The 27,638-nt window shown below is 39.8% G+C and overlaps 1 protein-coding gene across 2 annotated transcripts; it reads left to right on the top strand.

Annotated features, from left to right (window-relative positions):
* Nucleotides 1-1,797: 1,797 nt before the first annotated feature.
* On the top strand, nucleotides 1,798-27,638 carry DYRK4 (dual specificity tyrosine phosphorylation regulated kinase 4). 2 transcript variants are annotated; one of them, XM_009569254.2, is made up of 14 exons: nucleotides 1,798-2,039; nucleotides 5,823-5,906; nucleotides 7,267-7,413; nucleotides 12,018-12,153; nucleotides 13,335-13,498; nucleotides 13,885-14,021; nucleotides 14,935-15,075; nucleotides 17,015-17,153; nucleotides 19,374-19,455; nucleotides 21,242-21,414; nucleotides 23,293-23,353; nucleotides 23,901-24,030; nucleotides 24,803-24,957; nucleotides 25,397-27,633. In XM_009569254.2, exons 1-14 carry the CDS (start codon nucleotides 2,016-2,018, stop codon nucleotides 25,630-25,632), a joined length of 1,809 nt encoding a protein of 602 aa, XP_009567549.1. In that variant the 5' UTR covers nucleotides 1,798-2,015; the 3' UTR covers nucleotides 25,633-27,633. The 2 variants fall into 2 exon arrangements, with proteins under 2 accessions (XP_009567549.1, XP_053911668.1); XM_054055693.1 differs by lacking the exon at nucleotides 1,798-2,039 and adding an exon at nucleotides 8,969-9,161 and having other exon boundaries at nucleotides 5,887-5,906; nucleotides 6,929-7,413; nucleotides 25,397-27,638.

Here is a 27,638-nt window from a genome sequence, read left to right on the forward strand (position 1 = left end):
AAAATTAGTTGGTCCTCTTCAGGTATCAGAAAAGAATCATCCTAAAGGTTGTTCTTATTCCTGCGTGACTTAGCACAGCAGATCTGAGTATCCTAAAAAGAACATAATAAAATAAAGATAAAGGAAAGCATACAAAGAACATAAATAAATCAAAGAAAATAAAGTAGAGGACATTATTCCTACGAGAATACATTTAAATGCACTATCAGATCTGTCCTTCACTCCTTTCTTTGTAAGCCATCCTGGGAATGTTAGTAGATTCTCAACAAGAGTCAAAACTTGAGATGGAAATGTATGGTCCAGAGAGTTGTGGAGCTATGTGAAATTGTGTTATAAATCTTCTAATTAAAAGAATAGCTGTTCTATAACAAGACAGAGGGAAAGTAGCATGCAGATTTCTGTTGCATGCCTCACCTCATATTCCTAGCACAGCTGGTCAAAAGGAGAACACTGAGTGCTATTAGCAAGTGTCCGTATTGGTCTTGGTACTTCGCCATCTATGTAGCACATAAATGTGATATCAACAGTGGATTGCACTGATAACTTCCAGTATCACTAATCTAGATTTTCACAGTTAGGATATATGCCACACACATCATTAGTTAAATCTGTTCTTGCAAACCTTCGTCAAAATGTCTCAGAAATGCTTGATATACCTGTGGGAGAGGAGCTGAGTGTAAGTAGAGATATATATGCTCGCACACACTTTTTCTGTATATGTTTGTGTGGGAGTGATACAATCGGTGTATGTTTGTGCTGTTTAATTTGTATTCCAGCACATGGCACCTCCATGCATCTCCAGGGCTGAACCTGCCCTGCTGGTGTTACAGTCTGTGTGTTTACTTAGCCAGAGAATGTTTCTCTTGTGCATGAGGTGTAATATTGCGGAGGATTTATTGACTAAAGAGTTGCCAAGCTTGGAAGAATGGAAAAGTAGGAGTGATGAAAATGGGAGTGATGTGACTTTTAGGATGGTGCCTCTCAGCAATTACATTAGACAAGGGCATTGTGTGAACCACAGTGAATGCAAAAGAATAACTGTACTTCAGCCACACCGTGAAAAGTGGTGCTCATTCTAGGAGTATCAGCAACAATGGCAGCCTTCTAGAACAGCTTCTGTGGGTAGGCATGTGTTTCTTCCTTGAAAACTGTGGTTTCTGAGTGAAAGTAGAACTATTCTGGGCTGTTGACAGATTTAAGACCAGCAGGGAACACGCCAAGCCTTGGCTATATGAGGGAGAAGAGCACAGTGTATTTTTGGTTTTAGCTACTCCCTTAAGATGGTAGAGGGATGGGTTTGACTCCATCAGTGCTCCATCACACATGCATAGCACCCAAAAGAGCAAAAGGAAAGACAGGGTGTAAGCTAGGCTCTGTCTCACTAACAACACCAAAATGAGAGCCTTATTATCTAAAAGGGCAGAGCAGCTTTGCCCTGATGCCGGCAAGAACCACAGGCCAATGTGTCACAATTTGGTCCTCAGTCAGTGGCTCATAATGTCCAAGGGGAAATCAGCCCTCAAGGTACTCATTTATTTTCTCTTTCCAGGCTGGCAGTCTTGATGAATAGATTTACTCACTGCATAGCAAGGTCGCTGTGAGAAATTTTGAAAAAATAGAAGTCTAAGTGTTTTTTGGTGTCACAAGCACATGAGCTCGGTGAGAAAGAACAGACTGAGACGGCAAGGAGAACAGCCAATCCTGTTATATTTGCCTTTCTTATTACTGACTTGCCATGATAAATATGGAAAATTATATTTGGCTAGAAGGAGGCTGAGAAAGGGAACAGATGGCCACCAAAAGAATACTAGAGCGGCTAATAGTCACAGGCATATTTCCGGGATAAAAATTTAAATCTGAAGCCAAGCAGAAGAGTTATCCATTTTTTTTTCTGATCAGGGTACTGTATGAATCTGATTCCGTTATGCTTTGACTAGATGAAGGTGGGCTTCCTGAAATGCATTCGCTGGATGGAATAAACTGCCTCTATCCTGCAGTTAACAGATCTTGCAGTTATGCTGACAGAAATAGTTGACAAGGTGGGGAAACTGTTTGTGTTCCTACTGTATTTTGAGTGAGTGAGAGTGCATTTGCTATGGCTTTTTAATATATTGCATGATTTAATGTCTACGTTGCATTCTTTCTATGTATTTACCAGCTTTATTTAGTTTTGAGGCCAGAGAGACAAAAGTGCCCATTTAAATGAAGGGGCAGTGGAGTCATGGAGTCTATATTTTATATAGTCGTGTATTTAATAGTTTTGGAAATTTTAATGTATTTCTGTTTTCTCTAGCCAGCTAGGTACTGAGAAGAAAACAAGCTGATATTTTGGGAATTATGAAAATGTGTCATGATTTCTGATTTTGCAGAAAGCTGAACGCTCAGTAGCTAAACCTCCTTATGACTGCAGACTAGGTACTGGACGAGGACATTGTTCTGTTTCTTGAGTGATAACACATGATTTGAAGGACTGAAATAGCAGGAGATGATAGTTTGGGATTGAAGTGCGATATTGGAGCTGTAGGACAGGCCAAGTGTTACAAGATTAGGACAGCCAGGAGTGAAATGGAGTGGAATAATAAGAGTTGCTGCAGTTTTTCTTTAGAGTGCATCTGCCAGAATTAAATCAGTCACAACAGCTCAGCCGTAAATCCCATACTAGAGGTACAGGATTTTGCTAGAGTAGCAAATGGGTTGTCTGGTTCAAGATCATCAAATGAGTCACTGTTGTAGACTAACTGATGAATCCACCTGCTCCCCAGTCAGCCACTGGCAGGACTGTTGTAAGCACAGATCAGTGTTCCCACTGATAAAAGGATTATGCTACTTACATGTTTGTGAAAATGTTATGAGGGATGATCAGTTATTGATTTTAAGGTGTTTTGAATTAAATACCCAAAGAATCCTGAACAACTATAAATCCTTAATAAGTAGGTTTTGAGAAAGAGAGACAAAGAGGTTCATAAATTTCCGTGATTAAAAAAAAGGTACAGCAGTGTAAAATGAAAAATGTCCACCTCAAAATCTTGCCAGTCTTTCCCTGGTGAATGGAAATTAGATGGATTCTGAATTCTGACAGCACATTTTGGTGCACAGTCACTTACTTCCTTAACTCTTGCAGAATTTTAAGAACATTTTGTGAATTTTTCATGCTCTAGTAGCAAATACAATATACTTTGAACTTTATATTTACTAATACAGACATCAGTGCTTAGCTTTTAAAAGCATTACTAAGAAAGAAAAATGCCATTCTGAAACAAAGACAAATCTGTACCGGTGTGTGAAATTCACTGTTTCTTTGGTTTTCAGTGATAGTGGTTTCTCTCCAAAATCATGGCTTTCTATTGACCTGTAGTTAGAAAAGCACAAAGTGATTTAAAAACTGTCTCTAAATTGTGTGTAACGTTTTCATCAGCTCCATGAACTGAAACATAAAGCTAGCTGGGTTTAAAGTATAGGTGAGGTGTGGGGAAAGGTATAACACGCACTAAAATTAATAGTCTTATTAAGACTTGGGTTGATGTATGTAATAGAGTTCAGAACGTGGATCCCAGGCTCATCTTCATAACAAAGGTGGTTCTCCCCTGAAATGAAGGATACATAATTTGTTTGTGAAGTGTGTGTCTGTAAAAATATTCTGGCACTGAGTGTTCTGTAGATTGTCTATGTGCACTGGGCAAAGTATATCATGCTCTGTAGGATGCAATATCCCAGTGGTTCTTTTCTGGGAGCTTTTGTTGTGGTGGCTCTGGGGATGTTATGGATTTACAGAGCATAATCCCTTAACTCTGGCCAGTTTAACACTTGTTCCGAAGATAGGAATTACTGTGTCCTGCAAACACAGTTCTTAGTGTCTTTCTCTTTCCTAATATTCTCCTCTGATCCACAGATACCTATGACCATTCCTCTCAAATGGTACCCAGTTAGCACAATAAGGCTAAACCTAGACCTGCTGTACTCAGCTTTTTCTGAAGCTGAAGTTTACCCTCTAAGCTTCCAGAAGGATTCACTTGTTTGTGGGCTTTTTCCTTGCATCTTTTCAAATGAAAACAGAGAATACTTCCCAAGGACACTAACAGCACAGTTGTCTGAAGTTGGTTTCTAACTGGTCTGCCCAGCTTTAGTGGTGTCTTCATGGTTGACGGTGAGGCAGTTAAACTGGCATGTCAAAGGGCAGCATTTCCTTCATGTGATTAGATAGATTTGTACATAGAGTTTCCTCTCCTTTTTTGGTTTGGACATGTCTTCTAAAGGTCTCCAATTTAACGTCATCTCCGAGGATGAAGATCGCACAGCCTGTCTGAGCTCTTGTTTCATAATTACAGAGCAGGATGTGTCAGACCCTTTGTACATGTGTCTTCAGCTTGATGTGCATCTTTGTATCATGCCGATGTGCTCTGAATACATTAGGGTGATTGTATATGCATGGATCAGTTTGTAGTCAAGCACCCTTCACCCACTGCAGCTCCTATATATACACAGTATATTGGCACAGATGCAGCTGTCTAATCTGAGTTGTCCGTTCTTCTTCCAGGCTCAGACAGACGCTCTTTCGGTTTGGCTAGGCTGCAGCGGGGCAGATGTTTCATGGCACTAGCCAGTACAAAACACACAAAGCATACTCTTCCAGTGTGCTGATGTATTTTCATGCAGACTAATTGAAGTTGATGACAAAGGCCTTTAAAAAGTGATCCCCTGGCACTGGTACTGGCACTGGATAGACTAAAAGTCATTTTGAAGAGCGATGACTTTATCATCAGCTCTGCTCATTTAAAACTGCATGACAGGTAAAGGCCACAGAAGCCCGGGCTGCAAAATAGATAAAGAAAAATACCATGCTGCTTTATTTAAGTACTTTTAATCTGTAGCTCACGTCAGTAAGATATTTTTGCTTGAAAATTTAGTTAATTTGAAAATGTAAATTAAAATTCCCCACTGATGCCTCCAAGTTCCTCTGCTTCTACAGAAAATATCAATGCTCTACCACTTTGAAAATTCTAGTGGAAATGATGTGTCTACTTGGATAAATATGATTTTTTTTTTTTACAGTGAGTGGAACGATATTATGTCTCAGAGTCCAAGTACAAGGCAGCACATCTGACCAAACTCAGTGGGGTTCACTCCAGCCTACAGAGCAGAGCTCCAAGCTGCTGTAGCCACAGTGTTTTCTTTGTCTAAATTATTGTAAAATTTCTGCAATTTGCTACAGGCTATTATTGGACAATGCTAGTTATCATGTTCATCTTTATTAAAAAAATGCTGAAAGCACTAGCAGAATCTTAAAAATTATGAGCTGCTTTCCACTTGCCCCACATTTCCTTTTTTTCTATTACTTGCTAATATCATCCATCCTTTGAAACCAATGGATTGTTTTGTGTATCTCAGTAAACTTAAACATTGATCTGTGTTTTTAAAAAATCTGTACCACACATTGAATCAGCTTAATGCTGCTATTAATAATGGATGGGCTCACAGTCTACCTTGTGAGGCAGTTTGAAGCTATCCTTCCACACAGACTCACTATATCCTTTTGAGCACATATTCAGCAGTGGCAAAAGGCCCCCCTTCCCCTCCACTGACCACGTATCAAGCATGCTGAGAGGCATAATAGGCAAAGCAAGCTGTCTCTGCACCTGCCCACAAAACAGCTGCTCGAGTGGGAGAGGAATCGCTAGAGCGTAGCACATTTTTATCAGCTTTTTTGGTCCTCTCTTATACCCTGTATTGGCACAAGCATTGCCTCCAAGGAAAGAAGCTGTACAGAGATTTCAGGATTTATTATCCCGAATAATTTTTATTAAAGCACAGTTTCGTGTTTGCAGTCTTCCCATGTGGATGCATTTTCTCAGTCTCAGCTGACTGTTCAAGAGAGAGATCATCTGGGACCAAACAGAGTCTTCCATCAGGTACGTGACTCTTCAGCTGACTTTAAAAATCTATTTATCTGAATGCTTACTTTCTTAGAGGCCCCTTATAACGAATGAGTCTGAGCATAGGGAAGCATTATTCCCTGCCTTCTTCCTTTCCCTTTGTAGTTGCTTGACTGTCCCAAGTGCCTGCAAGTACTCTATTTTGCTAGCTCCTCAGTAACATTTCAGGCATTTCTTCTGCTCAGCCAGTTTTGTTTCTTGAAGCTCTCATGAAAAGTCCACTGGAATCTAAGTTCTAAGGCTTTAAGGACGTTTCCATATTATTGTAAAAGAAAACTTACTTATCCAGAACGGTTGGATTGAAAGCTTTATTTATTCACTTTTTGGAAAAAAAAAAATCAGACCTCTCCTTTGTTGTCAAAAGCTTGACAAATAGGTTCCTATTCTTCCCTGATGACAAAAATTTCACAGGCTTATATATGTTGGAGCTTTAACTCTCTCAACCTTGTTCTGCGTTTGTTGGCACATAGTTAATCTATTTTCGATCTATTTCAATTTTTTTTTATTGTTTGCCAAAGAAATAGTCTACCTCACCAATTTTCTTTGTTAATAAGAATTTTATTTCTCTCACTTTAGATATCAAAGAATATAAAACTGCATTCTTAAGTGACTGACTTTAAAGAATGAGTGGTATATAAATGTTTCGCGAATAACAAATGGGAGAAGCCTAAAAGAAGGGCTAATAGTCCTGGAGGTTTCAAATAAGTATAACCATTTATTTTTCAGTAACGTCTTCACAGAACTTGCCTTTTTCTCACTAACAAGGGGTACAACAAAGGGGCCCAGTTGAAGTGAATTCCAGGGGAAATGAAAGGGGAGGCAGTATTGAGAAATTCCCTCCAGTGCACGGAAGATCCTACCACTGTCTCCAGCCCTGGTGTTTGGCAGCAGTCCAGCCCTAATTTATCTTCTAGCTCTGGGAACAGCTGATGTTGCCTGCCATTTACAATTAATGTCTGCTTATTACCCTATGTATGCTTGATTTTCCCCATTCAAAGGGGTCCTGCTGCCTGGGTTGGCTGCTCAATTTCCAAGCCCAACAACCTTTTCCAGCTGGAACAGTCACTGCTCTGATGTTGGATGGAGATGCTCTTGTGGGGAAACTTGCACGCCCTAAAATGTGCCAGGCTGCCTGATTGCCTGAACAACCTCCTCGTGCCCATCGGTGTTACTGGGAGGTGCTGGAGAGTATCTGCTCTTTTCCCATGCACCATTAGGTGTCAGAAGTGAATCATACACATTTTCCAAGGTTTTCAATCTCTCTGTTTTTTGGAAGTGTGACGCAGACTTGCTTTGCTAGGTCATTATGTAATATTTACTTACGCTTTCTATTTAGAAAGTCAGCCACAGTGTTCTTTCCCTCCCACATCTGGAAGGTCAAGCAAAGCATGGTTTGGTTGCAGACACTGCAAACCTTCTCCCCCTTGAAACCCTGCCTCAGATAGCAAAGAAGAGCCTGCAGAATGTTCTCCCCTCTCTTCAGGTGAGTGAGTTACAAAGCTTTAAGACACCTTGTGTTTGACTGGTAAATCAGCTTTTCTCTAGTACAGACAATGTTGGTGGCAAAGAGTCACAAGTGTGTTTGTGCATGGGAAGAGAGAAATAAATTAGTGTCAGCATTTGCATTTGTTTCTGTTTTCAGCCACAGTTAAAGAGGAAAAAATGGAAGCAGTATAAATAGTCACACAGATAAATTGCTTAATAGTATGACTGTGTACATCTCCAGATATTTTAACAGACACATAACATGATAGGAAGTCTTTGAAGTCGTCTTCACTTTTGGCATCCCTTCTTTCTCACTTTTTTTCACAAATCCTATGTCAGTTCCCTGTCTTCCCTGTTCCTTTGCTCCTTCTCTTCCCAACAAATCAGAGACTTGCACTACCCACCACTACTACTCTGATCACACCTTTTTTTCACTTTTCCTCTGCATCAATGGAGTCTCTTTATTGAGAGAACTGACAGGTTCCAATAGGGCTCTGATGTGAAGTTGTCTCAGGTCTCTTGCACTGTAAGTCCCCATATAATGCATTTTGTTTGGGAAGTTAAGAGTCTTCTCTTGGACTTTGAAATTCACAGCTTGCTACTACTACAAATTATTTGATTTGGCTACTGGGATGTGCATCAGTGGGCAAAGCTACACCATGAAAAATAGCATGAATGATGAGGTGGAACGGATTAGTCTCCAAAACAATTTAAATTTTCTTTAAAGCTTAACCTGAGGCCTTCATAAGTCAAACCTGCACTCAATTCCTACAAAAGACAATGATTAAGATTTACATCTGAAAATGAACCACCTCCACATTTTATTTTCTGTGAAAAGATTTTGTTACAGAGGTTCTTTTTATTCTTTAAATGGAGTTTGTAGACTTCTATAAGAAGCTATGTAACCACCAATAAGCAAAACTTTTTCTTGGCTTAGAAATGTCAAGGGACAATAAACATGTCAATCTAGAAAGCATGATTGTGTGCTGTCTGTGTCGGAGACCTTCTTTGTTTACTCTTCCTTAGAAATAACACAGCATTGCTGAATTGAGGGAGCGTATATTGGAATTGGCTAAAAGTGGAGTTCTCAAGCTTGGACTCAGCAGGATAGCTGTAGGACTGACCTGTGTCAGTACCAACCTTTGCCTGAGCTATTGAAGTGGTGCCCCTCATATCTGGCTGCCCTATTTTGTAGCAGTTCATATCGCAAAAAAAAGCCCAAACCAAACCAGAAAAATAGGAAGGTTGGATGCAAGTACGGGAAGATGATTTACTGTAAAACAAGCCCATTTTCACATGTGCTAACACATTCTTTACCCAAAATTCACAAGCACCAAAATGCATGTATCCAAGTGGTACCAGCCAGGACTTCTTGCAAGGACATGGTTGACTCGTATTGCCCACTCATTAGTCTGTATCACATTGCCTGGGTTTTTCTTTTTTTGGCAACTGTGTGCTGGTTATTGATTTTCTTTTATGTTTCTCCTGATAGCTAATCAGCATTTCCAGTGTTGCAACTTGCATCCATTAACCACAACCCCTTCTTGTCCTAGGACTGTGTACCTCTGAGAAGAGTCTGTCTTTCCTTTCTCTATAACATCCTGTCAAGTAACTAGACAGCAGTAAGATCACTCCTGAAGCTTCCTCTTCTGCAGGCTGAAGAAATGTATTTTCTGCAGCCTCTCCTTGTGCATCATGTGCTCCAAGCTCCTGACTATCTCTGAGCTCTCCCCTGAATTTGCTTCGGTTGGTAAATCTGTCTTGTACTGGGAAACTCCAAACACAGTGCTACCCGCGTGACCTCTCAAATGCTGAATAGAAGGGGAGATTGCTTGTCCCACTCTATTGGCTATGCTCTTGCTAATACAGCTAGAGATATGTTTGACCTTTTTTGCTACAAGGACACACGGCTACCTCATTCATGCTCAGGGTGTCGACAGGCCCTTCACTGCAAAGCTGCATGCTTTCAGCTGTCTCCCAGCCTGTCCTGTTGCATGGGCATATTCTGTTCCAGGTGCTGGTCTTAGCATTTGTCTTTATTCAACTTTAGAACATACCCAGAGCCCATTTTTCCAGTCTGCTGAGGTCCCTTTGGATATCAGCCATGCCATGGTCTGCAGATTGGAGAGGGTGAACTCATGCAATTGTCCAGGTCGTTAATAAAGACACTAAACTGTACTGGCCCTAGTACTGATCCCTGAGGGATGGCACCAGTAGCCAATTGCCGCTGATCACAGTCCTTGGAACCTGACCACCTAGCTGATTTTCCACTTTCATTATGATCCATTTATTCAGTCCATATCTCACTCTTTGGACTTCGAACATACAGTGAGAGACAGTGACATGGGCCTTGCTGAAGTCAAAGTATACAACATCCACTGCTTCTCTCTCATTGGCCAAACCAATCACTTCATCTGATAAGACAATTTAGTTGTTCAGACAGCATTTACTCATAACTTATGTTGGCAAATCTATATTGGCTGTTCCAAATCAACTTCTTGTCTTTAATTTGGTTGAAAATGGCTTCCAAGAGAAGTTGTTCCATAGTCTTGCCAGGTACTGAGGTAAGGCTAACAAGTCTGTAGTTTCCTGAAGCCTTCTTCTTGCCCTTTTTTGAAAGTAGATGCGATGTTTGCCTTTTCCAAATGGTCAATAACTGCTCCTGACAGCATTGACTTTCAAAGATGATAGCAAGCTGCCTTGCAATGACATCGATCAGCTCCTTCCACACCTTCAGGTGCACTCCATCTGGTCCTGTAGACTTAGGTATATCTAGCAACTTAAGTGGACCCTACCTTCCTGTACTGCAGGTAACACTTCATTATACAAATGCTACTCGGGGACTTGGGAGGTCTAGGGGCAAAACTTATCAACAAGAAGCATTGAGCGCCTTGATCTTCTCCAAATCCATGGTCACTAGGTCCCAGATTGCACTGGGTAATAGTAACATTTGCGTTACCCTTCTTTTTGCTGATGATGTACTTATAGAAACTGTTCTTCTTGAACTTCACATCCATCCTTGCTAGCTGTAATTCTACCTGTGCTTTGGCTTTCCTAAACAAGCCTGCATGTTCAGGTAGCCTCTCTTACATATATGCCAGATAACAGATCCCTGCTTCTGCCTTTTTTGTGCTCCTTATGTTTGCATCTAGTCAGAAGTTCCCTTTTCATCCATGCTGGCCTTCATCAACGTTTGCTCAGCATTCTGCATTTTGGAATGGACTGTGTTTGTACTTTGAGGAGACTGATGATTTCCTTTGCCCTTTAGGGAAGTCTTCCTGGGTTTATGAGGAGAAGATGAACAAGCCGAAAGTTGCTTTCCTGAAAATCAGAGTTTGTAGTTCTACTGCTTGTTTGACTCACATCTCTGAGGATTAAAACTCCACAATCACATGGCCACCGCAACCAATGCCGTCCTTCCCCTGACCTTCACAGTCTCAACTAGTTGTTCCTTGCATGTGAGTAAGGTCCATCAGTGCATCTCAGGTCACCTACACTAAGAACACAGAGAATGCTTCTGCCACTTCAGCAGGTATTGAGATAACTGAATTACCCCACCTGTGTCAGGGCCTGCAGGTTCACTGGTGTACCTAATTAAAAGCCTTTCTCATCAGACACTCTTGCCTTGCTTGATCAGATAGATCCTGTTCCTGCTCAGCAGTTCCTGTTCTTCATCCTATGTTCATAGAAGCCATAGCCCTCTGTAGCTTCAGCCAGGTATTGTTCCATCACAAGCATTGTCTCCAGGTGAGTTTTTTTCCCCTCAGTTAAGGAGAGGAGAACATGACCCGGTCTACCACACCTTGTACACTTATCCCAAAGTATACTGTCTTCTATGTCCTCATCCGACCGTCTTTTATCTCCAACCCTCCATCATTTCTTCATGGCTTGATTTTGTAGTCTATCCTTGAGAATCTGCATTTGCTAGGATCTTGATGACCTGCTGATATAGGAGACATCTGTATATCCTTTCTTTTGCAGTTTGTTCCTTCAAGTGCTTCTGCACCTGCACAGGCCCATTCATTCCCCATTCATTCCAAACTTGGTATTTCTTGCAAATACGTATGTGTTGCAAAGACAATCTGGTGCCTCAGGTGGCATGAGCAATCTCAAGGTTTCTAGCATAACTCTTTAGCAGATTTGCCTACGAAGAAATCAGAGCTGGGTAATGACTATCTTTCCCGACCTCTGTACTAGGAAGATTATTCTTATATCCTACCCATGAGAGTAACCGCAACTTAATCAAACCATAGCAATTTGCACTATTTATAGAAATTGAGTGCCATTGTATTGAAAAAACATGGAAGATGAACTTCCTTCTCTTATTAAGAGATTTATCTTTCTGTGATTCAGCAACCTCTAGTGCTATTCACAGAATTTGCTTTCTGGATAAACAGGGCATTCTAGTCCCCAAGCACACTTATTCTGTCTCAGCACAAAATTGACATAGAAAACACTCAAGAAATCCAATATCCAAATCTTGCATCTTTGTCTTTGATAATAAAGAATTTTTAATGTATTTTATGTACACATTTATATAATTGCAGATCAGCTGAATGCTCCCAAAAAGAACATTTTTTTTCCCCTTTCTTTGCTTGGCAGGAAAATGGAACTCAAGGCAATTTTTCTGAATTTAACCTTCCGAATAGTCTTCCCGAAAGTGATACCAGAGCCCAGACAAAACCATCAGAACTGGGAAGAACCTGCATCAATGTCAAACTGCCTATGACAGCTTCAGGTAGAATATAAGAGAGCATGCTAAAAAGGCAGGAGTGAGAGTCTGCCTGTACAGACAGGGAGCGTATGCAGACAGGACGCTCAGTGACTAGAGGTCTCTTGCTAAATGGTCACTGAAATATTTAACAAACGGTTCGGAGGAAAGGAATATGAATGAGCTCAGTGATTTCTAAAACTCCTACTTGGAGCTGCACACAACAGGAGAATGAATAGACTAACACAAATATAGAAATGAGAGAAGTGTGCACTATTCAAAAGAATGTATTTTTGTCTAAGACTTATGACAGGTCTTGTAAATGACAGTAATATTCTATTACAGTGATAAAATATTTTTCTCAGTTTCTTGTAGCTATGTCACATTTTGTCTTTGTGGGCTAAATTGCTTTTTGGGAGTTGTCAGATCTAGAAAGTTTCTAGCAGAGTTAATCTATTTTTAGAAAGATTCTAGGAAAAAAAAATGTGGTGACCTTTTGCTTTGAAATTATTTACTATCTCTACATTGGTGGATGAAGATCTGCCACTGTTTGACAAAACACCCACATGTATGCCTAAGGATCATGTTGATTTGTAATGCTGCCATCTGATTATTTGTCTAGTTTTAAATGATGTAACTGGATGTGTTAGGGGAGATGAAATAGTTCTATGCAGGAAGAACCAGAACTAGAGGAACAGTAGATTTGGGCCTCATTTAATTCCTGACCTCATGCATCAAACTTGACATTTTCTGTCAAAGAAACAAGTGCTTGAAGGCTTCAGTTAACTAAAGCTTAGTGCCATTTTATAATTACGATAACTAAATCAATAAAAACATATATTTTTTTTTTAATGTAAGCTATGAAGCTTGCTGAAACAGATAGACAACACATGGGCTCAAAAGCATCTAGGTACGGAACTTTGCTCAGAATAAAATAATTTTTACCTAAGCTCTCTTAAAAGTCTTGCTGGCAGATGATGAATGCATTGTTGAACATAATACTCTAAGTCAGAAAAAGCAACTTAAATTTGTGCAAAATGTCAACATTGTAGACTCAGAAATGTTGGTCAGAAGGGACCTCTAACAGTTAGCTACTCAGTCTCCTGTTCAAAGTGGTAGGCTCTACTGTAAAATTGTCAAAGCGATTTGCTATCAGCTTTCTGTCATTTTATTTATTTTTTGCTTTATTTTTTTTTTTTCTGATTTAGAAGCCTTGAAAAATTTTAGAAACCAGTTATCAGTCTATGAGCAAAAAGAAATTTTCAATTATACAGAGCTATGGTTTCTTGGGCTGGAAGCTAAGAAGATTGAAGGTTTGCCTGAAACCCATAATAATAATTGTTATGATGATGAGCATGGTTCCTACTTAAAGGTAAGTGGAAAAATTATAGTACTCGTTTTCAGCTCAGTAAGTCTGTAGTGACTGTCTGCCAGTTCTTAAGTGATCTCTGTGACATGAGTTATGTTTCTAGAAGGTTAATATTCACATAGTGAAAACATCAGTACAATCACTTTAGGGCTGAGAAGGCAATCCAAAAGAGACACCCACTCTGCACCTCATTCAGGATTGATGCAAAGCAGGTCTATTAATGAAGCATGCACTTGTTTTTTTCCCATTGCCCTTGTTTAATGCAGGCTTCGCTTGCTACCAGTCCAGCTTTTTTTCATAGGCTGTAAACTTACACATCCACATGAACTACTTAAAAGCCTGATCTTTCTTGTACTGTCTGAATCTTAACCACTTGTTTTCTTTTGAAGGTTTTACATGACCATATTGCATACCGATATGAAGTGTTGGAGGTGATTGGGAAAGGGTCATTTGGGCAGGTGGCTAAATGCTTGGATCATAAAACCAACGAATTAGTGGCATTGAAAATAATTAGGAATAAGAAAAGGTGAGACATCTGTTAACTTTATACTGGTACAATCAGCTCTTTGTTATATAGAGTGCGACAACCCAGGATAATGAGAACAAAGCAAAATCAAAGCCCCTCTACGTCAGGCTTTCATTAAACACAGTGAAAACAGAGTGACGAAAGGTGATGTCAGGGACTCAGAATTGGCCTGGACACAGTGGAGACATGGTTTATGAAAGCTGGCACAGGTTTTCTAGGCTTACAAGCAGGTCTCTGTTTCTGTGACATGGTTAATACGTGGTCCAGGTAACCAGCTCTGCATGACTGAGTGCTGAGAGCCTACATTCCACCACAAGAACTCCAAACCCACAGGAATATGCTGGGAGGCTCCACTCGCTTGTCTTAACATGAAAAACTACTTTATGGTCCTAAGCAACCTCTTCTTGTCAGGTGACTGGTTATAAATTTTTAGTTGAGTTTAGCTTGAACCAGATTCAATGATGCAGATAAGAACGATGCTGTTGACTCCACCAACAGAGTTGTAGCTGTTTGGCTTTCCCTCGCAGTGAACGGTGAATATAAAGATGTTCTTAAAAACTGTCTGTCTTAATGTGGTAGGTGTGAAATATGGCCCCATTCAAGTAAACTGAAGCATTCTTATGGACTTTGAAAGTACTAGGATTTTACACTGGATGCTTATTTGAGACTATTTTTCATTTAAATATTTTTTTTCAGACAAGTCAAAATAATTACTCTTAAATGCCATTTAAGCCAGTATATTTAGATTAGGAAACAACCATAATGAATCAAAGTTATAGTGGTTAACAGAGATGAATGTTGAAATTTTAATCATAGTTCCACGTGCTGATTTTACAGTAAGATTGTTGTGTTTTAAAATCTGTATTGCAACAAACTTTGATTGAGTTAATAGTAACATATCGTGATATTTCAGATTCCACAGCCAGGCTTTGGTAGAAGTGAAGATCCTTGATGCACTTCTGAAGAAGGACAAGGATGACACTCACAATATCATCCACATGAAGGAATATTTCTACTTTCGCAATCACTTCTGTATTTCCTTTGAACTGCTCGGGTAAAGTATAATTTCCATCACAAGAATCTTAAGGAGCACTGTAGATCTTGTGCCTTACAGATTTAATTTTTAAGCCTTCTTCAGAAAAATGTGCTTCTTTTAATGTTACATGAAAGGAATACTGTCTAAATACTGACTGCATAACTGAGTCTTTGGTGATGAAAGGTGGACTGAAAAACCCCCATTCAGACTTCACACAGACAATTAAATGATCCATCACTTGTTTTCTGTGCTGTGTATTGAGTTCTTCCCTGACTGACCTGTGTGGAAAAGAGTAAAACAATTGATTCAGGACTGGTAAACTTAAGGGTATATAAATAAGAGTAATGTTAAATAATTTAAAATATAGCTGCTTCTTGCTTTCTATGAATGTGTGCTGCAGGGCACAAGGAATTTTGAAGAAATTTTAGGGAAGTGATACCATTTTATTCACCAGCTTTCTTGCAATCAGGGCATCAAACTGGAATGATGGAGGGTATCCACAGTTACCCATTCCTTAAAATAAATCCGCCATTACTACATGTGTTACAACTCTTGCTGAAGATTCATCATTGTATGAAAGGCTTGATCTCAAACAGACTTAAATTCACTGTGCTGCTTTATGTCAGTCTGTCACTTGAAAACACAGGAGTAAGAGTTGACTCCTTCTCTCCAGGGAAGACACAGATCAGGTCTTTGTTTTTCAGAAAGCTGGTATGGAAACTTGTAGGAAAATGTTCATGGGACAGCCGTGATGTTCAGCTCTTTACAGAAGAGTTGAAGACGGGTTGTCATACAATAAGATTTGCCTGGTGTACTTTTTACTGTTTTTTAAAATATAGTGAAAACCCCTTAGTTTCTGAACTGTCTTCTTGATCAAGTCCAGGTAACTTCATTCACTCCTGAAGGAATGGGCCATGCCTGATTCCAGTGGATACACAAGTGGAGAAGGCAGAAAGCTATAGTTGTTTATGTGCTTGCAGACATGTATGGTCCTGCTGAGAACACCTGTTGAGATCACATTGCTGAGGACACGCTTGTGTTTCCCTTTGACAGCCACCATCGCTGTGGCCATATCCCCCCCTGAAGAACGACCACACATAAAGCACTCAGTACCTGTCAGGGCCTGGGCCAGGCTGGGGGCCCCCTGAGGCTCTGGCACTGGAACATACAAGGGCTCCTCAAGTCTGTCAGGGCAGTCCCAGGCAGAGGGAGGGGTGAATGCTAGGTTGGGGGCCTCTAGAGCCCAGCTTTTTGGGGCCCATAGCAGGGGTGTGGAGCAGTAGATCAGCCCTGCTTTGATGTGGTTGGGGCAGGAGCTGATGGCTCTGGGGGGCTGTTCTGGGATCCTGGTGGGGGGAGTCCAGGGGGATGGGTAAGGGCATCAGGGCTGATGGTGCCCTTGGGTCTCAGGGCAGGGTTCATATGTTGTTAACCACACCTGACAGGAGTCAGCAACATCACTTAATGCACTACTGGGAGGAGCTAAGATATGATGGTGACAGGAGGAATGTAAAAACCTAACATGACCTTTATGAGGGTATTTATCTAGAATGACTTACCTTCAATTAAAGACTTTTTAGGGAAAAAAATTTACACAAGGTGCCAAAGCAAAGGCAAATGGGAACGCAAGGAAACTGAAGAAAACTTGTCTCAGTTCCTGAATAATGGCTGTTCTTGTTGAAATATAGCCTAGCTGCATAACACAGCACTGAGTTTAGCAAGCGAACAAATCCACTGACATGATATCATCTTTAGATCTGAAGGCTCAGGGAGCTGTTTGTGCATCTAACATGCAGAACTCTGTGCAGCAAAGTCTTCTGTGTGAGTCCTCCCTCCTGTAGGAAGACAGACTAAATACTCTCTTAATGCACTGTAATCTAATCATACTTTTTAAAATAAGTTCCCTAACCTATTTTCTGCTTTCTGTCTTCTTCTTCCACTCCCACAACCCCCATAGAATAAATTTGTATGAGTTGATCAAAAAGAACAATTTCCAAGGTTTCAGTTTGTCATTAATTCGACACTTTACTCAGTGTGTGCTGAGATGTTTGCAAGTGCTCTACCAGGAACGAATCATTCACTGTGATCTGAAGCCTGTAAGTATAGTTTTTTCATAATCTGTTGCTGTGTACAGAATACATTGTCTTCATCCTATTTTTGATCGATTGAGAGGAACTCTCAGAAGAATCCTTAAAAGCCAGCAGGGTGTTTCTACAGCAGCTATTGTTTATTTGAGACTGTATTAGTACTAGAGTTGAGTGATTCTTTCCATTGATTAGTTCATTCAGTGCAGAATTACAGGTGATTTTCTCATTGCCAACATGTATGCAAATATAAATAAAATTTGGGTAATTACTTTATGCTTAGAGAAAGAAAAAAGGACTTGTGACTAAATATTTTAATGTGGGTGATATTACAATGCAAGGAGAAACTCACAAGGCAGTCTATTTCAGGTTATTCTGTTACGTCTACTTAATTTCATAGGCAGAACTATAAAATTAATTCTATAGCACAGTGTTCAGGATGCTCTTCTGATCTAATTACTGCTGCTATATCTACTAAGCACTCATGCTAGGTGAAACATTTCCATTCTCTTTAAGCCCCAATATTAATTCTTTTTCTGTTTTCTGAGAAAGGTGAACATTTCTCTTGATTTCTTTAAAAAAACTGCAAATGCATAAAGAAATAAACGTATAATTCAGCTTTCAAATAAAAATTCTGCTCTCACTTTGCTTAATGAATCTTGGCTCAGAAGTCTGAAGAGTCTGTATCCATTGTCTTGTCAGTATGCACACATAATGTCTGTACCCATTGTCTTGCCAAGATCTTTGCCAGTCCAGTTTACAGTGAGAAATGAGGCTTACAAGATAACCAAAATATCTTAATCAGAAACAGTTGGCACAATGGAAAATCTGTTTCCAGGTAGTCACTGACAAGGCATGAGGTTGGCAAGGTCAATGAGTGTAGTCTGTATTTTAACAGAGTAACACATTAGTGAACATTTCATGAGTTGACTAAAAGGCAATGTTGTTCTTCTACAATCACATAGTTTCATGAATTTAATGTATGCTTCCTGAAACTCACATCTGCTACTCCATCTGCCTCCTATGATATTTCTCAACATAAGATGGAGTATGGAATTTCTCTAGACTTCATGTGAGGCAACTACTGCCCTCAGAACCTGGTTTTGCAGCCCTTACACTGTGAAAGACTTAGTATTAGAGACAGAGCCCTACCATGAGCATGAAGGGATAGCTAGCTGCAGAGAGAGGATACTTCTTCCCAAAACCAAGATCCTGGGTAGTAGAAGTCAGTCCTCACCTTTACTGTCATCACTAACATCTTCTTCCTTAAGTCATGGACAGTATTTCCTTATGAGTCCACTAATTATCCAAGAAACTATCTTGTTATTATCTGGCATCAATCTGGGAACTGCTCAGTCCTTTGAAACTTTGCTGTATAATCACTTTAAAACTTGTTAATAAAGGTAGCCACCACTCTGCTGAGAAATGAAGACTATATGATCAGAAAGGAAAGCAAAGGAAACACTTGATTGAGACAGATTTTTAAATGAGGAATAAATCGAACCCTTCAGAATAGAACTAATGGGCTATGTTTACTCATCAGTGCAAATATTCTTGAGCTAAGTGTTTAAGAATAACTTTTCCAGCTAGAATTACAGGCACACAGAGCTGTACCCACATGCACCCAGCTAATAATCCATAGGGCCCTACCACTTCCATTCATCACTACCTTGAGATCACTGCATCACACTTGTGAGCTGGAGAGAGTGCAGAGAGTCTGGAGAAGGCTGAAAAAAATCAAGGGAAGAATTGTGAAGTATGACTTGCTTGTGGGACTGGGGCTTTCTGTGATTACAGTAAGGATGTTTCTGGTTAATTTAGCACAGCATGTGCTAAACTAAGTGAAGTTTGCCTTTTACTAGACTAAAACCAATGAGTTTTGGGGAGCTCACTCTACTTACATGGCAAGCATTCTCGCCGTCTGGTGCCTTGATAGCACCACACACTACACAGTGCCATGGCTTGGATTGTACATGAGGGACTGCTGTCCCTGCCTAGCTTCCCTTCAAACTGGGAACCTTTACAAACCTCACCTTCACTTTGGTTACTTGTACATTACTGTATTCCTACTCATGCCAGCAAATGCATTCCCAAGGAATTTGTAGTTTGAAGCCTTTATCATGCAAATAAGTGTAAACCCAATGTGTTATTCATTGCTTATTTCCAAAGTGTTCACTAACCTAACACACTTTTAAAACACTCCTTTCCCTGTGATTTTTATTTCTTTTTTAGGAGAACATATTATTATACCACAAAGGCCAAGGTTCTGTTAAAGTTATTGATTTTGGATCAAGCTGCTATGAACACCAAAGAGGTTTGCAGAAAAGTCAAGTTGATGTAATTTTCTTAATAAGCTTTTTTTTGATTTTAAGTAATGTGAAAATACTTTTTCTTCGGTTGAGCTAATTTAGTGACCTATGCCCCTAATTTGAATCTGATGAACTGTTCAGTCACTAATGGTGAAACCAGTACTGACAGGAGATAAATAAGTTGTTACCATGCTTTTTCTTTTTCCCAATCCTGATCAGATCCCCTACTCCTGTTGAGAGCAGAATTGTATTTGCAGGAGTGGTTACCTGAAACAGGCATTTGAGGATAAGCCAAATAGTTCACTTAACAAGGAGTTTATCAGGTCCAGAGGGCTTTTATTGGTACTTTTTGGATTAATACAGTGAAGGGAATGGGAACTAGGCTTTTGGTTGAGAACGTCAAAGTTCAGTTTTATTTCTTTTCTATCAAAGATTTAATTAGGATGTGCAGGAGATAACAAGAACAAAATTTCTAAAGAATAAATGAATGTATAAAAATTCAACGAATAGTAAATCTGAACATTAATGGACATATTGTAAAGTAAGAATGTTGTGACCATGGGGAATGGAAATACCATCTGTTCAGAAAAACAACAAACACAGCAACAAAAAAACAAAATCCAAGAAAGAAATCCACACGGCATTTTATTAGCTTAGAAAAACAAAACTAGTCTTAAATGGCTCATATTTTTCCTATGGAAAAAAATTCTATTTTAGCTGAGTCAAACACGAACATCTATTTTTTAGGATTCAGCCTACTAGATATATCCCAGCTTTTTAGGAATAGGTAGTCATTTTAGGGTTGCCCATGTTTGAGTAAAATGTAACCTGAGATGCAGGTGACCTGAAATGTAACCTGAAATATTTGTGAAGCCTAACAAATTGAAATACAAAACAAGTGAAAGGAAAGATGGAGCATGACTGAGGAGACTGACTCTGTGAGCTGAAACAAGAATTTGTAAAACCCTCAAGGTGGTATGGGATTAGAGAGTAGAAAACAAAAAGTCATCTATTTATTTGTGACAAGAATAACAAAAAGCAGATAACACTTACACAGTTGGCCAAGTGCACAAGGGCACAAGTTGCCACCGTAGTGCTCTCTAACTGTACAGATTTTGTGAAATCACATATGGTGCAGCACATAATTTTCAAGATGCTTTCCTTCCAGAACTATGTTGAATATATGGGGATGCAAAGAAGTGCAGAAATATAAAAAAGTGACCGTCAGTGAGATATAAGTAAGAAAAGAAGAGAGCTTGCATGCTGTAATCTTGTTCAGTCGTCTGTAATGACAAGAGTTAAAAAAATTAGTCTGCTCACTATGGTGAGTCCCAATACTGGAAGGAGATCTTTTGAGATCTGCTGTGGGCCTATAATATTTTAATGGGGAAATCAGAAGGCAGTAGGAGACATTTCCTAGGTGTCAATGGAAATAGTATTTCCTACAGAGGAAGCCTATGATAATGAAGAACCATTGACTGATGCAAGGGGAAGACCTCCAAAGAGTAAAATGAACATGGAGTAAGCTGAATCACAGTATTAGTAGAATAATTTCTTTCAGTAAAACTTGTAGGAGAACAATTTTCAAATAGGATTGTGGTAAGCATATCACCTGTTGATCCTAGGATGGAATTAAGAGAGGTTGTCAGAGCCTGTGTGAGAAATCCCACAATGGCAGAGTAGATATATGATGACTGAACATGTATTTCACTTTTCTGTGAAATCTGGAGTCTACATTTCTGTTCATTTGTGATATTTTGCTCCTTGTCTAATTTTCTTTTTTTGATATAGTGTATACCTATGTTCAGAGCCGGTTTTATCGCTCACCCGAAGTGATTCTTGGTCATCCTTATGCCATGGCTGTTGATATGTGGAGCTTAGGCTGTATCATGGCTGAGCTTTACACAGGCTACCCACTGTTTCCAGGAGAAAATGAAGTTGATCAACTTGCCTGCATCATGGAGGTAATTTTTGGGATTGACTTTTGAATTATGTACACATTTGATAAAATACACTGCCAGCAACAAAGAGAAATGTCAAGAGATGATGAAATATATTTGTCTATGGGCTGGCCTTTCAAGGGAAGATTTATTACAGCCAAAGGGCTGTTTCTTCCATTTCACGTGCCAAACACTGCTTTGTGCAGTCACTGTCTTGCTTCTGAAGGAAATGTGTTACAATCTGGTCAGAATTTGTATGAAGAAGCTAGAACAGAAGCAGCATATCTAACAGGAAGAATAAGAAATCCAATTATAATAGGACCATCTTCTCTTAGGAATCAAATATGTATTGGTTGAATCGTATCTCCTTAGTCCAAGCTCCTGCTGAGAGAGATATTTTTTTCTAGCATGTGAATAGTCAGCCATCTCATGGTCTAGCAAATCTTGAACAGGCTGGATCAATGGGCTGAGACCAACGAGATGAGGTTCAACAAGGCCAAATGCAGAGTCCTGCACCTGAGACACAACAACCCTGTGCAGCGCTGCAGGCTTGGAGAAGAGCATCATGAAACCTGCCTGGCAGAGAAGTATCTGGGGGTGTAGGTTGACAGTGGCTGAACATGAGCCAGCAGTGTGCCCAGGTGGCCAAAAAGGTCAATAGCATCTTGGCTTGTATCAGAAACAGCATGGCCAGCAGGACCGGGGAAGTGATTCCGCCCATGTACTCAGCACTGGTGAGGCCATACCTCAAATCTTGTGTTCCATTTTCAGCTCCTCAGTACAAGAAAGAGATTGAGGTCCTGGAGCGTGTTCAGAGAAGAGCAATGAAGCTAGAGAAGGGGATGGAGAACAAGTCTTATGAGGAGTGGTTGAGGGAACTGAGGTTGTTTAGCCTAGAGAAGAGGAAGCTAAGGGGAGACCTTATCACTGTCTTCAACTACCTGAAATGAGATTGTAGTGAGGTGGGTGTTGATCTCTTCGCCCAAGTGATGGATGATAGGACAAGAGGGAATGGCCTCAAGTTGCATCAGTGCAGGTTCAGACTGGGCATTAGGAAAAGTTTCTGCACCGAAACGGTTATTGGGCACTGGCAGAGGCTTCCCATGGAGGTGGTTGAGTCACCATCCCTGGAGGTGTTTAAAAGGCAGGTAGATGAAATGCTTAGGGATATGATTTAGTAGTGGACAGGTACATTTGGACATGATGATCTCAAAGTTCTTTTGCAATTTAGGGATTCTATGATTCTATGGTGAAAACTTTCCCTAATAGTCACCCTTAATTTCTCAAGCTACAATTTGTTGACATTGTCCCTTCTTACACTATCTGCCCCTGCCAAGGAGTTTGACTCTGTCATCATTATAACTGTTTCTCAAAGAGTAAGAGTTTTAGAAATGTAACATTTAGGAATGTACTGTGACATCTTCTACCTCAGATTACCCACCTAATGTTACAACAGGTGGAAAACTGACCCTTGAAAGCAAGTGTGGTTACTCCATACTAATTACTAAACTGCAACTTCATGTCGAATTTAGCCCCAAATTCTGATCCTTGTAGTGTCATGTTAGTTTGCAGAAGATTTTTCAAAGATGCATCTCTCCATGCAGCCTCCTACATGTGTCATTAGCAGAGACACTTGTTCTCAGAGTCTTCTGTGGTGGTGATGATCCCAGTGTCACTCCTTGCAAGATCACATTTTGTATGTAAGAAATCTCTAAGGAGCCCCATAATCCATTCCACAATAAAGGGCGCAAGAGGAAATGGTTTGTGAACATTTCAGAATAAACTGCTGTGTTCAGATTCTTTTCATATGGAGGAAGATGAAATATCTCATCTCTCCTGAGAGCTGTTATATATGTTTGTGAAATAGAAAATAACCCCAAGGATTTGTTTTCTACGTTGCAGGTATTGGGTCTTCCACCAGCTGATTTTATCCAGGCTGCATCAAGAAAGCGAACATTCTTTGGTAACTCCTTCTGATTGTCCTTGTGGGATTCCTCCCTGCTAGTTAACCACTAGTTAATATCACTGGTAGAGAAGAGGGTCAGAGAACCTTACCTAATTCTCAGCTGAGAAAACTTATTTCAGGAAAAGACATTGAGGAGAAGCTAAAGGGTAGCAGGAAGCCTAAAAATGAACCCAGCGTTGTGCTTTTCATGTCTGGCGTACCTCTCATTGCCAAAATGATAGGGAAGAGACTAGGAAGTACATTCCACTCTTGCCTCTTAAAAGTATTATTGCTGAAAGGAATGAGGTGGGCTTTGGGATTAAGTTCATTGCTCTGGATATAATTTGGTTTTGGAAATTACACAAAACAAACTAAAAAAATGTACCATAGGTTTCAGTTTTTAGGATATAACCAATATTGTTTGTCACAATGGTGGCAGACTATCAATCCAACAGGGCAAAACCAGAGTTTGTGGGATGAATATCAGTACTAGTTTTGCAACTCTCTTAAAGATTTGGTGAGGACTTTTGACATAATTTTTTGAGTGTGTTTTTATTTTTTTAAGATTCCAAAGGTTTTCCTAAATCCATAACTAACAGCAAGGGAAAAAAGAGATGCCCCGACTCCAAGGATCTAAGCACAGTGCTGAAAACCCATGATACTGGTTTCTTGGATTTTCTGAAAGGATGTCTAATGTGAGTTCACAGTAATGACTTATGTGCAGCAGTCTAGTTCTAAATTTGCTTTCATTCTCTTGTGCCTTTAAAATCTTTTTATTTGTTGGGGGTTTTGGAGGGATATTTTGGATTTTTTCAGTTTTTTTTTGTTTTTCTCACATTAGCATAATTATTATTATTATTTGCAACTTATTGCAAGGAGAGATTATTGCACAAAAAGACTATATGGGGTTAGTTCAAGGCACAAAAGAAAGCAGACACCGTCATATCTAAAAGCAGATTTTAATCTGGTCATGCTGGAGACTAATCTCTAAACTCAATATTTTTACCCATTGAGGCCTTTGTATTATTTTCTGTTTTATTTGAGATAAAGGTTCATTCAGATAAAATAGATAATGATAATACCCTGTCCCAAGGCAGTGCATATCTGGAGATCAAAGTTCGGTTTTGTACTTAAACCTATCTCCCTCCCCACTGCGATGAAAGTCTTCCAGTTTCCTCCAGCAGGACTTATATTTGGAGCTGACTCAGCTGGCTTGACTATATTTTCTGTGCTGGGCCTCAGAAATGGTAATCGGGCGATCCCTGTAGTATATTTATGAGAACAGTTCTGCTTCTTTGAATATCTTGCTCTCTGTGTGTATATTCCCTTCAGTGAGATAAAACTTATTGTAGTTCCAATACACCACATGCAACCTCCTTAGTGGAGGATAAAAAGACAAATCACAGCCAGCCATGTTAGCCAGTTAGAGCTACTGTCAAATAACTATTTGTCTACCACGGATTTAAGGTGGGAACCTGCCCTGCGCATGACTCCCGATGAAGCAATGAATCATGCGTGGATCCAGGAACCAAAAATATACAGAGCAAAACAGAAAACACAGACTTCATGGAAACTGAGTGAAGGCTCTTCCTCTACACCAGAAAGCCAAAAAGAGAATATTCGTAAGCATGTGCTACCCAGAGATCTAAGTGTGTTTGTATCAGTGTTTGGTATTTATGTTTAATATTGTCTGTCCGAAGTAAGGAGAAGTGATAGTACACATTTTGCACACAATTTATGGTCACTGGAATATGGTGGGTAGACCAGCAGTTCCTCACTTGCATAGAAACCCATTTTTTATGTTTTATAGCAGCTGCTGGCAAGAAGACCAGCAGTACAAAAGTTTCATATAGTAAAATCTTTTCCCAACTGAAGCAAAATAGCTACGGTACTTGGCACCACACCACACCGCACCTCACTTTCAGAGCAAAAGAATGGTGGTTGTAAGGTCCCATAGAAAATTTTCAACTGATTTTTTTGTGAATTTCTGGTGATCATGTGTTTATCTGCTACTAAGAGTCTGCAGTCTTACCCTATCACTTCATTTATTTATTGTTACAGAGAACATCTGGCAAGATACAGCTGACAAAGTGAAAAGTGAACTGGCTGAAAGACTGACTCCCACTGTGCCCTGCACAGGTATAACAGAAAATGATCTGCAGAACATGAAGAGACATGTTCTTCCAGAGAACTATTTGGAGACCCAGATGGAAAAGCCTATAAGAAGTGATCAAGTAGAACACAGTGGTGAAAAAGCTCTTCCAAAATCTGCTCTTTTTTTCCCTCCAATTAAGTAATACACAGCAGAAGTGATGACTGGTTCAGTTGCATACCTGGTATATTTTGTAGGTATTATTTGTACTCAGGAATACAAGCTGTATCTGTCTATATGTGGGCTGTGCACATTGTAAGTATATTTAATGTTCATCTCGCCCTGAAATTGTCCAGGAAACCAAAACCGAATTTGAAAAACCATTCCTTTTCCTCATCTACGTCCTTGTGATCAGAGATCCTTCAAAACCAGCAGCAATAAAATGGAGACTGTAGAGGTGGAGAGTGGTTTATTCTTGACGTTATAATAGACTTTAAAATTTTAGATTTTTCTGGAGCTTAAGGAACAAATGCATTGATTAAAGAATCCGAACCCTTTCACTTACACCAGTATAAATCGGGAATAATTAATGGATAGGATTATCTCTTCCCAACATGTAACGGGCACCTACAGTAAAGCTGGGGAGGGGCTTTTTATCAGGGATGGCAGGGATAGCATGAGGGGTACCAGTTTTAAGCTGAAAGAAGGAGGATTTAGATCAGATATTAGGATGAATTTTTTTTTTCTGTGAGCATGGTGAGCCACTGGCACAGGTTGCTCAGAGAAGTGGTGGCTGCCCCATCCCTAGAGGTGTTCAAGACCAGGCTGAATGAGGCTTTGAGTAACCCAATCTAGTGGGAGGTGTCCCTGCCATGGGACTGGATGATCTTTAAGGTTCCTTCTGACCCAAACTGTTCTATGATCCTATGATTACTGGATTTACTTCTGTATAAAAGTCACGAGCAATCAAACCCAGCAACTTCACTTTCCTCCTTCTCTATCTCCCACTCTTTTTATAAGGAAGAACTAGATGGAAGTCATTGTCACACCTTCTTAGCACATTTAGAAATGTAAATTATGTTCTTTAGCTCTTTAGACGCAACAAAGAAGAGTGGCATTCAGGCTCATTTCTGCAGAGCCTCCACTCAGTATTCATACCAACAGGAAGGATGCATTAAAAAAAGCTATTTTGACTCAGGGATACAAAGTTTAAAATAATACTCTGAAAAAAACCCAGATTTCTATGCCTCATATGATCTCCATGTTTAATTAATTTAAACATTTGGCTGTTGGAAAATAGATTGTCTTTTCATTGCATTTGTAAAGCACCCACATCATTACGATTCTTACACTTTACTGTGGCTTATAAAGGGTATCACAATTTAAACAAATGATGAAGAAATTGTCCTACAAAATGCAGCTGCTACTGTAGCAGTGATATTGCAGTTAGCCCCAAGAGAAATAAGTGTTTGTAGGAGCTGAGTCACCATAACAGCAAATTCCCGCGGGCTCTTTGTGCAAAAGGAAAACCCAAAGGATATGAAAATTGTACTAACACAGTCCTAATGTACAGTGAGTAAACAAGCCGTCTGAGAAGCTATAGGGGTGACTGCATGACAAAAGGCCTACAATAGGTGTGCTCTCCTACTGAATAAAAAGTTAATGGTAACTATCATCTCAGAGCAAATGGATTGCACAATGCAGTGCTACCATTCTCTTGGGTTCAGGCAAATCTTGGGACTCATGAAGAAACACCTGGAAGATGAGTAACCCAGGCAGGGAAATAGCCCATTATTGAGTGCAATTGAGCACTGAATTACAAGGGTACTTTGGCACACAAATATCATCTTGCTGTGATGCAGACACTACTGACAAGCAGACCATCTTGCAGTACCACAGTTGTGTGCATTTCTGGCTTCAAAGAGACTCTTTTGCAGCTGAACCCTCATGGACACTATCAAACACTCCTGCTCATCACCAGGATGATGTAGAGGGAAAAGTGAGTTCTGTTATGCACTATGTGATTGTAAAGAATGCTGAGGCTGAGTGAGCATCTTGTAGAATGCAAGTAGAGCCCTTACCACATTTCACAGCAGAGTCTCACCCCTGGTTGGAGCTGAATGAGTTAGACTCATCATTAGTTTTAGGGAATATTCAGATAGGTTTTTGCAGACATTTGGAAAATACTTTGACTGTTTATTTGCAAGTAGC

This window comes from Cuculus canorus, chromosome 1 (assembly GCF_017976375.1).
Source record: "Cuculus canorus isolate bCucCan1 chromosome 1, bCucCan1.pri, whole genome shotgun sequence".
Taxonomy (NCBI): Eukaryota; Metazoa; Chordata; class Aves; order Cuculiformes; family Cuculidae; genus Cuculus; species Cuculus canorus.